The following is a 12,502-nucleotide window of genomic DNA, read 5'->3' as shown; positions in this document are numbered from 1 at the left end:
ATTTCCGAAGGAGAAAAACTAAATACAGTTCCTGTCATCCGTGCACAATGTACTGTCTAGTGATCATTTTGATTAACTTTAACAGTGTGATCATTTTTTCTCTCTCTCACCACTATACTCCATTTACCTCTTAAATGGCAGTCCCATCAAATTCTAAGATTAGGTTGCTTTTTGGTCAAGTAAAAGTACTCATGGATTCTAAATTATATTTTCCCCATGATATGTTACTGTGAAATCACTAGTTTAGTATTTGACCCTAAATAAGATTGAAGAACTGTTTTGTTAATATGCTTTCTTGCTAGAGTTTAAGTTTATTACAAAATATTCTGAATGATCCAAATTGGTTAGTAACTCACAGTTGAATTCCTATTTTAAAATCCTCTAGTTCTCGCAAGTCATACCGAAACTAGCAATCTGCTTTTCGACATTTGCAATAGCATAGCGTTGTTTTCCACAAGCCATACTGGTTTTATAAAGTATGTGCTATAGAGGCTGACTCAGAGCATTTTCAGATGCTTTGGCTTTGAATTTCTCAAAAAAAAAAAAATCTTTTCCTTCATCTCATACCCAAATCACAGATCACATATATGCAAAAATTGCAGAAATTTGGTCTGCAATACTAACTCCTGATAACTCAATCAAAGTTCTTTAATACTATGGTTTTTTAATCCAATGTTCTGTTGCCTTTATAAACTCTACAAACTAATTAGTAAATAACCTCACATTTTCAATCATTTTCCTTTGAAACATACTATATTTATTCACCTCACTAAAACACTGAACAAAAAAACTTCCGGGAGAAGTGTGGAAATAAAATTATTGGTCTAATTATAAAGCAGAAGTATTTGGGGCTTGAGTCCAAATGTTTTAATTAAACAGGAAAAGCAGTTTTAAGTGAAGCTTGCTACAGTTAGCCAACTTATATTAATATAATATTAACTTCCTTGCCCTCATCACATGCAAAATAAATTATAAAAAAGTGAATGACCTTTGTTCTATCAAATTTTAAAAAATAAAATCATATTGTTTCGTTTGATGATTTAAAACCTATCATCATTTTTAAAATTCAACAATGCTTAGACACATTTAGCAATTTGTCCTAATTTTCATAATCTGTTCTATAAACAGAGATTTTTTTTCTAAAACTTTTAAAAATGATTATTTTCTAGTTTTGCTAGAAATAAAAAGTGTAGGATTCTATTTCTACCGCAAGACATCAGTCCATGGTAAATTAATCTTCAAGGGGTTTTAACATTACCCTGTGGACAGTCAATGACTACAGAAAATTACATATTAAAATATGAACAGTCCTAGGGGCCCTAGCTATGAATAAAAGATAATCAAGGAAAATGCAGTTGAGAGTTTATTTTCCTTTACTTTTCCTAATCAGATTAGTTCTGGGGATGTTATACACCAAATCCTCAGACGTTGCAATTCAGGTCTCAGACGCTCTACCCTGAGGCTGGTTCCAACTCAGAGGAGTAAATCCCTCGCTCACATTCGCTCTTTCTCCATACCCCTCATATTTTAAAAGCAACCTTAAACTTTTAAATAGTGACAGTAACTCAACTTTAGGTTTGTAGTGCTTGATGGGGTTAGGGTATGGGAAGGCGGCTTTAATATCAGAGGTGGGGAAGGGAAGGAGTGCACGTCGGGTTTAAGGACTTATTCAGCTAGGGGACAGGGTTTGTGCGGTTTAAGATACAAGATTTCGACAATTTAGGGGGCAAAAGAGATTCAGAGATTCAGATTCGGATTTGGAAATTGTAAATTACAGCCACTTCAAAGAGCTGCTGTGAAGTTTAAAATGAGTTAGCTACGCTCTAAAGCTCTAAAATGAGCTCGCTAAGCGCTAAAGCTCTAAAATGGGTTAGCTAAGCTCTCACAGTGTGATCTGAGAGTGCTTCAGCATCACCTAGGAACTGTTAGAAAATGCAGAATCTCAGGCCCCATCCCGGATCTACTAAACAGGAAACGTGGGCGAGGTGGAGGAGTGGGGCTTTGGGGGGGGGGGGGTGGACACGACAGATCGGTGTTTTAATGAGCCCTACAGGAAATACATGTTAAAGTTTGAGAACCACTGCTCTAAGGAATTGCACGAATGTTCATTAGTTGGGAGATTAAAGTAGGCGACAAGAAGGACGGAAGGGAGGGAGGCAGGGAGGGAAAAGGAGGAGAGGAGAGGAGAGGAGAATATCGAGAGGATCGAGAGGGTGCAGAGCAGACCTCAGACAGAGGACAGGGCTCTTTGAAACAAAACCGGGAGCGGCCGGATGGCTACGTAGGGAAATCCTAGGTTCGGCTCTGGGACCTTCCCAGGACTGTCCAGCCAAGCAGGAGCCCTGCGGACGCCCGGCACCGGCAGGTGGCGCCGGACGGACAATTGACAAGGAGGCGGAGTCTGCCCAGGCAGAGCAGGCTCGCGCTCTGGAGGTTCGGGCGCCGAGCGGGGTTGGGCACCTCCGGGCCGGTGCTGCGGCCGCGACTTACCGTCAGATCACGCCGAGAGACGGGTGAGTCCCTTGAATCGTTCTGGCTCGCTGCTTGTTCCCTGCCGCTCGGTGTCCCTGCGAGGCCGGGCACCGGCTCCCAGCATCGGGAGGAGTGTAGGGGGTTGCGAGCCCTCCCAGGACTGAAGCAGTGGCGCTTCGGGGCGAGGGCAGCTCAGTTTGCCTCTTGCGCGCTGCTCTGGGACACGCTGCCTTCCAGCGAGCTCTCCGCGGAGCACACCGCTCCATTGTGGCTTGTCCAGGGGCTGGGAGAAGGGGACTCACAGGAAAGCCTTTTCTCTGGGGACTCAGGGGATATGATGAGTTATTAAGTTTGTCCTTAGGTTGGGTTCTGATGGCAAGTTTTCCAACTTGGCAAAATCGCCACGAGTTTGCATAGTATTGATGAATGATTGGTACGTACTACTTAAAACCGTGCAACTCGTCTTCAAGTTTCCTAGTAACAGAGAGTTTTCATTTTAAGTCCTTGGAACATTAGTCCGACTCTTTCAGGATCTCAGTTAGGATTCAGGTTTCCTCCAAATATTCAATCAAGGCTTTATATGTGTCAGGTGTGAAATCCACTGGAAGGAGTTTGTAGACATAAAATTTACGAACACTTGCAAATTCCTGACTCTGTTCTTTTTGTAAAAAAAAAAAAAAAATCCTTATTGAATAAAATGTCATTCGTTTAGCACACGAAGGAAGCAAGGCCTAACAACACAGCCCAGTGAAGAAAAACATCTCCCCTTCTCATAGTTAAATGTGGTAAAGTAAGTTTGCAGTTAAAAGTATAGAAGATTTGGAAATGCAATGCAACTGACCATGTATCCCGGTCATTGAGTGTCTTCATATTCCAAATTCTTCAACATAAACATAAGCCAGTTGGACTGTGTCAATATTTAGCAGGAACGTCAGGTCCTGGTACAGCAAAATGGAACAGTCACATCAGAAATAGGCTTTGCTTTTTAATGGAGACGAAAGAGAACTTTGGATCAAATTCTGGCGTTCCTAACATCTGAATACTGTGCTGTTTCCTGTTGTTTTTGTTGATGAAAAGATTTTATTGTAGAATTTAAATTATACATTTGGTTAATGTCTGAGGGAAACCAACATATTTTATTTGACTGATATTTTATTTTCTTGGCTTCAGGGTACAAGGTGGACTGTGGGTGACACAGTCAACAAGCTCCCTAACTGCCCGGGGTTTTTCCTTGGCTTTGCTCTTCAGTGTGGTCTCCCTACCATGCGGACGAATGGTTGGATACCTCTCCAGGGCCACTCTGGCTTTTCACCCAGATTCTGTGCAAAGTGGCCCTCAATCAGCAAATACTACCAACTTGCTAGATGCTCCAGGACCAGGTCCTGAAGAGAGCCCTCACCCTTCCCACGCCACCATCTGTCCATGAAACTTTGTCTTCCTTTCCGATGCATTGCACTACCATGCAGTCAGTTCTTGAAATGTCTGCCTTCTCTCCTAGACTTTAAGCTTTTTGAAAGCAGAGTCTCCATGTCATTTAACTTTATATTCCCACTGCCTACCTGGTTGTTCACAGTATAGTTAATGACTTAATATTGAAAAAGTGTAGATTTGTATGTTAACATCTCTGCCATCCTGAAACTCACAGTTAACACATCTCCCAAGCATGGTGAATTATTTCTTGTATTTGATTACAGTAAGTAAAACTTGTATTCCTAGTCATATTCACACCCCCAAATTACTATATTAATAATGTTGGTTAAATCACCAAATGATTTGGAATAATACTTCTTAAGCAGATAGACTGTAAAACCCCTCCAGAGCAGACACGAAATCTCATTTCTCTTTTTCCTCCTCAATGTCTGTCATAGATTAGAGTTCATAGATACTTGAAGATTGGCATAGGCTTTACTCAGAACTCTTTCAAATGCCAGTGATATACACCTTACTCAAACTAACTTAAGCAAAATAGGGATTGTATTGGCTTGTGTAACTGAAAAATTCAGGATCTGGTCTCAGAAACTCTAAATATTTAAATATGCCAGGACTCTTCTGTGTCTTTCCCCATTTCTTGCTTAGGCTTCTGTGTGTTGGCTTTCTTCTATCCTTTTGAAGACATCTTCCTCCTTACAGCGTGTAGAAGAAAGCACGGTAGGCTTCTATCATCCCAATATAACAGAATATTAAAGACATCTTCTCTTTATCTTTCATTTCCAAATATAAACATCAGAGAAGGACTCTAATTGGTTCGACTAGAGTTGTATGCCATCCCTAAGCCAATCAGTGTGATGAGCAGAATAGAGAACTGTCATTAGTCAAGACTGAGTCATATGCCCACTTCTGTGGCCAAAGGAGGGCATTTCTCTGGATGGAGGAAATGTTTTAGATCATAAAATAGTGGGGAAAGAATGTGGGCGGACCAAAAAAAAATATTCTCAGCATGAATATTGTGAAATTTTGAAATAAGTAACGTATGGAAAATGTTCTTAGAGCACTTCAACAAAGGCACATGTTGGCATTATGTAAAGATGACTCCTCTTTATTCTCTGTGAAGATCAAACCTTTAAAAGTTGGAGAATGTTTTAAGTGTTTTAAACTGCTAGAAACAACTTTCCACTTAATAAAGTATTACAGATGGTCTAAAATTCAGAAACACTTGGAATGTTTCTGTCAATCAAATGGTTATATATCTAATCTGTTTTCTTACTGGATTTCATAAAGAATAAATTGGCAATGTATTCCTCTGGAAATAAATTTAGAACTAATAAAACAGTGAATAATGTTGTGACATCATATGTTTCCCTTTCCTAAAAAATGTTACACCAAGCCCAAATGAGGATCTGTGGACAGTGTTAAGGAAAAGATTCTTTTATCGGGCAGGAAGTGTGACAAAATAATTTCCACAGGGTTAATATGCTAGCATATTTAAATATGCTAGCAACGCTTGTCTTACCAACAAAAACCAGGCTGTGACTCCGATGGGAAACTGGCACTCCTAAAACACAACCTTTCAGTCCTTTGTGCTGCTATCAGCATTCACCTTACCGAGAGTGTCTATTCTGTTCATTTTCTGAAACTCAGAGTACATTTCCCCATAAAATCATTTCACCATTATTTCAGATTCCAGTGTCAACCCCAAAAGTCTATTAAACACAACTTCCTGAAATATAATCTTATATCAGCAAACTCCAACCTCCACTGACAACATTGTTATTCTCAAAAAACTACATTCCTAATTCTATTTACCTTTGAGGGGAGTTGACTTTCCTCCGAATGAGCACCTGGAGTTAAAGTCTCCTAAAATAAAAGGCAACATCTGACCCTTTGAATTCCATATAGACACCTGGGTCATTCATTGCACTGATAGTTGGACAAAGAAAAACACTATTGACACAAGGGCCCTTGTTTGAATTCTTATAGATTATAATGTGAGGTTAAATGAGTCAATCAGTCTATATTTTAAATTGCACTTTATCTGCCACTCTAGCCCTTATATGAGTAAATTTTTCATATTGCCCTATCAAACATTAATATCATAAATAGCATAGATGTGAAGAAGATAATTATTTTTATTTGCACAGGTGGCTGAGGCCATACTATTTTATAGAATTAATGGAGAGCAGACAAGACATCACAAACCAAGAAGAACTTTGGAAAATGAAGTCCAGGAGAAATCGAGAAGAAGATGGTTATTTGGTAAAATAATAATATTAATTAATTAATTAAAATCTATAAATAATTCAAATGCTGTTCTATATCTCCTAGTGTTATAAAAGTGATTTTCACCCTAGTCTGCTGATATCTTTACTCTGATTCCTGGCACTGATACTGTGATGGCTAAAGGGCAGTGTGGGCTATGAGAGGAGTTGTACCTTGACTGTCATGGACTTAGCTGAATAACCTTGAGTAAGTTACTGAAAATCCTGGGTCTTGGTTTACCTATAAAGTGAGAGAGTTGGACCAGATCATCTCCAAAGCCCTTCCAACTCTTTCTAACATTCTGTGGGTCTAAGTTTTTTGAAAAAGTCATCAATGCCCATATAACAGTAGTTTTGTAAACTGTTTTTTTCATAGGCTCCATGGTAGTTTACCAAGAGATCATCAAGTTAATTGATGATTCACTGTTTAACTAAATAAATTCAACTTTGGAATAAGAATCATTTGTCACACTTTTGCCCCACATCAAGATTAAATGTTTCTTACTAAATTATTTAACTGAACAAGTGGTGGAAAATTTTGCTTCCAAACTCTTTTTACCTTTCTAACTGATCTCAACTACAGTTTTAACAGAAAGTATTTATTTTATCTTAATTATCTTAATAGGAAAAATAAGGTAGTACAAGTACCTACTGTCTAAAATAAGTGTGCATAAAATAAAATCATTTTCATTTTTCAAGTCTTACTTGCTGTTCCATGATTCTTCACCCATAACCAGAAAATTGATATCCATTGATTGTTTTAACATGCAGAGGTGGCAGAAGCTGTATAATGCTCAACTCCCTTCTAAATGGAGTAACTGGAAAAAGCATTGGATGTAATAGTGATTTGTTACTGAAAGTAAAAGTCAAATGGCAAGAGGTCATTTTTTTTTTTTCTTTTTTTTTTTTTTTGTGGTACGCGGGCCTCTCACTGTTGTGGCCTCTCCCATTGCGGAGCACAGGCTCCAGACGCGCAGGCTCAGCGGCCATGGCTCACGGGCCCAGCCGGTCCGCGGCATGTGGGATCTTCCCAGACTGGGGCACGAACCTGTGTCCCCTGCATCGGCAGGCGGACTCTCAACCACTTGCGCCACCAGGGAAGCCCAAGAGGTCATTTTTAAACACTAAAAATTATAGAGAACTATGCGAATTAAAGTCACTCTGCATAAAATGAGGAAATGAACAAGATAATCACTAACATCATTCTGAGCATTAAAATGTTATGGGTCTACATCTAGAGCTATAAGAAATTAGGAATAACATATTAGGTGAGAAAGTGAATTTATTCATAAAGTAACACAATATGAAACACTCTGCTATAAGTTCTTATTTTGAGGGTTTTTTTTTTTTTTAATTTGCTGGTATATCAGTCAGTTGGGGAAGTGATGTAATATTCAGTGCAAACTTCTTTTGAATTGTTGACTACCTAGAAATGCAACTGGGTAAAGAAATATAACTTTCTCAGGAAATAAATCATCCCTGTGGGATTTAACTACTTATATAGCCTTTGTACCATTTTAATAGACTATTCATCTATTAGTACTTATACAAATGAGATATTTTATGAATATGAGACTACATGATGGGGGGAGGGATAAATTGGGAGATTGGGATTGTCATATACATACTACTATATATAAGATAGATAACTAATAAGAAACTACTGTATAGCACAGGGAACTCTACTCAATACTCTGTAATGTAATGACCTATATGGGAAAAGAATCTAAAAAATAGTGGATATACATATATGTATAACTGATTCACTTTGCTGTACAGCAGAAACTAACACAACATTGTAAATCAACTATACTCCAATAAACATTAATTTAAAAAAAGATTACAAGATGGAAATTACATATTTTTATCTAATAGTGATGACTATATTATTCCTGTTCCTTTGTACTTGAATGAATGGAGTTTGCAGAGGGTTGTCCAGTAACCAAAAGAAATTATAAAACAAATACAACTATGACTACTTACAAGTGTTATTATTTTTACCAACGATTGCTGGATTTTTGTTAAAGTTTTTCAGTTTTTGTTTCCCAGTTGCATTATTTCATTCTTTTACACTTTCAAGATAGAAACACAATGGTCTGAGCTCTAATGGAGGTATCTGAAGCATGTATTTCTTTTGACTTAAAGAAAAATGAGTAACAGAAATTATGGAGAACCTCCAGTAAGGTAGGATAACTAAGTATACCTTTGATCATTGCCACATAGTCTATGCCACCTTCCACTAACCAGTATCCAAAAGCAAGGTTCAAAATGTCCCTTTTTACTGATAAGTACAATGAGCAGTAAGTAGTTAGTTTGAGAGACATCCCATTGTTTTGTTCAATTTTAAGATGTTCATTTTCTTTCCTTTGTAGAATAAGGATTCAAGAGAGACCAGTGCACCGAAAGGACCTGTGCTTTCGCACTTGCACCAAACAACCCATTGTGATGAATTTGATTGCCCCCCAGAGCTTGAGCACAAACAGGAACTCTTTCCAAAGTGGCGTTTACCAATTAAAGTCGCTGCTATCGTATCATCTCTGACTTTTCTTTACACTCTTCTGAGGGAAATAATTCACCCTTTTGTAACTTCCCATCAACAGTATTTTTATAAAATTCCAATCCTGGTCATCAACAAAGTCTTGCCAATGGTTTCCATCACCCTCTTGGCACTGGTTTATTTGCCAGGTGTGATAGCAGCAGTTGTGCAGCTTCATAATGGAACCAAGTATAAGAAATTTCCACATTGGTTGGATAGGTGGATGGTAACAAGAAAGCAATTTGGTCTTCTCAGTTTCTTTTTTGCTGTACTGCATGCAGTTTACAGCTTATCCTATCCAATGAGACGATCCTACAGATACAAGTTGCTAAACTGGGCATATCAACAGGTAGGATGACATTACTGACAATATCATTAAACTAAAAAGTCTAAGTCTCCTAACAAATTAACTGTTTCTTATTTTAATATCAGTACCCCAAACCTCTGTTGAAACCCTGTGTTGAGAAAGTAATCTGCTTTTTAAAATTTTTTATTATAACTCTTCACTGGGGCTTGGTTGTATAATTCTACTTTGAGGAACGTTTTCTAAGCTGAAAATAGTAAACTACAACTTTAACAACATAAACAAGTATTTTGTTCATGGACCAAGCCACATTTCAATCTTCTACCACCCTCAGAAGATTTCTTTTTTATGCTAATTGTTCCTATTTTCTGCTTATTTACCATATATACACACATATGACAATTCTAACCAACAAATAACTATTATATAAATTAATAAAACAGATTATATAAACTTTGTGTTCAAGGAAAAAGATCAATAGCTCCTATGTCATTTCTCTTAGAGAAATGCAAAAATAAAGTCAGAAATTTGTGGAGGCCCCTAGTCATCAGGTCCTCCATAGTAGAGGGAGCGTAGAAGGAGGTTCTTATACTGGAAACAAGTGTTGTTTGCATTTTTTCCTTCCTCTTTTCACCCTCTCTTAGGTCCAACAAAATAAAGAAGATGCCTGGATCGAGCATGACGTTTGGAGAATGGAAATTTATGTGTCTCTAGGAATTGTGACACTTGCAATACTGGCTCTGTTGGCTGTGACATCTATTCCATCTGTGAGCGACTCTTTGACATGGAGAGAATTTCACTATATTCAGGTAAATTATATATAAAAAAAACTCTGGTCCCTCAGAGAGGTAAATCTTCTTTTTAAGCTTATAATATCCTCAAGTATATTGACTTTACCCCATAAAAAAATAATAGATGGTTTTCCAATAGCAAAGATCTCACACTTGTTCCAATTAAAAATGTGCTCTCCTATCATTTTTCCCTCTTGCTGATAAACAGGAGAGGTGTTTTCTAGACATATATAAGAGGCATTACTCAAAGAAAAATATTATTTCTAACATTTGAAGCTTGTTGGACAAGCTTTGAACAAAGCTGTCTATCTAATAACAACAAATGTGATATTTTAGAAATTCAATATTGTTTTCTTAGTTCTCCAAAAGTAAAAAAAAAATTTGGCCTATCCTCTGATTTTATTCATGCCTTTTAAGTTACACAGCTTTGTACTCTCCTCCTTGAAATATGGAGTTTTATCTACCAAAGGTATTGTAATATCTAATTTTAAAAGCTTCTTTTTCCAAGTTACATTTTATGTAGCTTATTCACTTGAAGTTACTCAATATTCCTGGAATTCAAAACTGCCTCAGATTTACTGAGGTTAACTTCCTAGTGGTAGATTACACCCTAGAAAGAACAATGGGATCCATGTCTGACCAGATTCAAAGGACTAAACTTAATTCAGTCCTAAGCGCTGCCAAGATTTTTTAAATTATATGCATAGCTTTAACTTTTATGGGTAGACATCTTTGGAAATCCCACAAAGTCAGTTAATCCTCACTATCTTTTGTACACATCCACGCATGTACTCCAACAGACACCTTATCAGGACATCTGATTAAGCTGGAAAGAATGTCTCCATCTGAATTATTTGAATGTGGTTTAGAGATGGTGCCACATTTTCCAGGTGCAATATTTGCTGATTTTGTAGGTTTAGCTTGATAGCCATTGGAGTTGTCTGTTCCTCATTAAATAACTCTCTTCTTACATTGCTCTGCCTGTCACACATATGCTGTGCATCACTTTACAGGTTTAATTACAAATTCAAGCGCTGTATCTTGACAACCCAACCCATTCCACTCTGTGTACAATACCTAGCCCATAAGATGTATACAATACACATTTGGTAAATTAATCTTCAACTAATTACATATATTTTTCAATTAATAACCTAGCAGCTTTTCATTTACAATCTAAGTACTGGCTACTTTATGATTTACCTTGGAGATTTATATCTGAAAATATAAACTTAGCTATTTGGTTGTATTCATTGGGGCTTACTGCTGAATAATTGTGAGTTGGATTCATTCTGACAGTCTAGTGAACATTTCCTGTAAAGTGAATAGAAGTCAGAAGATATCTAGAAGAGCTATTGCCAGAATTCCGTAAAACTACATAGGTGAACAATTCTTTTTAAGTAACTTTATCTGGATGGTGCCAAGTGTCCCAATGCAAGCTGATATTTTTCTTCACATCTCCATATCTCTGTTTCGTTCAAACATTGAAATAATTGTTGGTATTTTTCCACTTTATCAAAATGTTTGATTTTTTTTAACAAAGACCAAGCTCATTCACTTTAGTATTAATATACCAAAATCACAATCACTTTAGTTGCCTTTGTAATTGATAAAGATCACTAATATCAAGTTGATTTTTGCACTGATCTTCAGTCAACCCACCAATATTTATTGAGCACCTGAAATGTGCACAGCATTGTGTTGATTCTGCAGGGATCCTGTGATGAGTCAGACAGAGTCTCTGATTTTAGGTGTCTCTTGATAAGCAGAATTAAGGCAAATGCACAAGAGACAAAGCATCATAAAATAAATGTCATAAGAGAGAAGAACAAGGTATGGAGAAAGGGAAGGCAATGTTATCGATTTTCTGAGACCAAAAGGAGAATGGTTGTGAATTTTCTCAACTTAGATAGCCTGGAGACAAAGGCATTACCCACATGTAAAAAGAGTGGAAATATGAGTGGACATTGTCAAGAAACGTAATAGGAAAACAAATGGAGATGAATGGAAGAATTTCCAAGCAACAAAACAGATCTAGATGATATAGGATGGAATAAACTCTAAATGAACCAATCTCACCAAGACAATTCTTTTTTCTTTTGCAGAGCAAACTAGGAATTGTTTCCCTTCTGCTGGGCACAATACATGCATTGGTTTTTGCCTGGAATAAATGGGTAGATATAAAACAATTTGTATGGTATACACCTCCAAATTTTATGATAGCTGTTTTCCTTCCAACTCTTGTCCTGATATGCAAAGCCATACTACTCCTGCCATGCTTGAGAAAGAAGATACTGAAGATCAGACACGGTTGGGAGGATGTCACCAACATTAACAAAACTAAGATGTCTTCCCAGTTGTAGAATTGCTGTTTACACACATTTTTGTCCAATATTGATATATTTTATCATAAACACTTCAAATTTGTATTTGTTTAATAAAATGACCAGTTGAGGATCTTAACCTATCTCTTTGTTTATGGGTGATGTTTGAAATATGTGTATTTCCTTGCAGATGTGTTTCAAAGCGAGAAGTTAAATAACCTTTATCACATTCTCTATGTTTAGTAAAGCTGAGCATAAAAAATAATCATATCTCATTTGTCAGACTACATAGCATTATAAATAATAAAAGGCCTTGAAATACCAGTCCTTGCCACTCCTTAAAAGTTATCACGAACCATGAAAAAAAGATATTATCTGAT

At 37.1% G+C, this 12,502-nt stretch overlaps 1 protein-coding gene across 1 annotated transcript; it reads left to right on the top strand.

Annotated features, from left to right (window-relative positions):
* The first annotated feature begins 2,299 nt into the window (after nt 1–2,299).
* Nucleotides 2,300–12,265, top strand: STEAP1 (STEAP family member 1). The gene is made up of 5 exons (XM_019931299.3): nt 2,300–2,513; nt 6,051–6,165; nt 8,540–9,052; nt 9,652–9,816; nt 11,904–12,265. The coding sequence occupies exons 2-5, from the start codon at nt 6,082–6,084 to the stop codon at nt 12,159–12,161; spliced, it is 1,020 nt and encodes a 339-aa protein (XP_019786858.1). The 5' UTR covers nt 2,300–2,513; nt 6,051–6,081; the 3' UTR covers nt 12,162–12,265.
* The last annotated feature ends 237 nt before the right edge of the window (nt 12,266–12,502 follow it).

Source organism: Tursiops truncatus, chromosome 9 (genome assembly GCF_011762595.2).
Source record: "Tursiops truncatus isolate mTurTru1 chromosome 9, mTurTru1.mat.Y, whole genome shotgun sequence".
NCBI lineage: Eukaryota > Metazoa > Chordata > Mammalia > Artiodactyla > Delphinidae > Tursiops > Tursiops truncatus.
The sequence above is the reverse complement of the archived record's forward strand: the minus strand, read 5'-3'. Positions and strand labels throughout refer to the sequence as shown.

Coding starts and splice junctions, on each gene's coding strand:
- STEAP1 (XM_019931299.3), top strand. CDS start 6,082: ATGGAGAGCAGACAAGACATCACAAACCAAGAAGAACTTTGGAAAATG. Junction 6,166..8,539: donor GAGAAGAAGATGGTTATTTG/GTAAAATAATAA, acceptor TTTCCTTTGTAG/AATAAGGATTCAAGAGAGAC. Junction 9,053..9,651: donor TAAACTGGGCATATCAACAG/GTAGGATGACAT, acceptor ACCCTCTCTTAG/GTCCAACAAAATAAAGAAGA.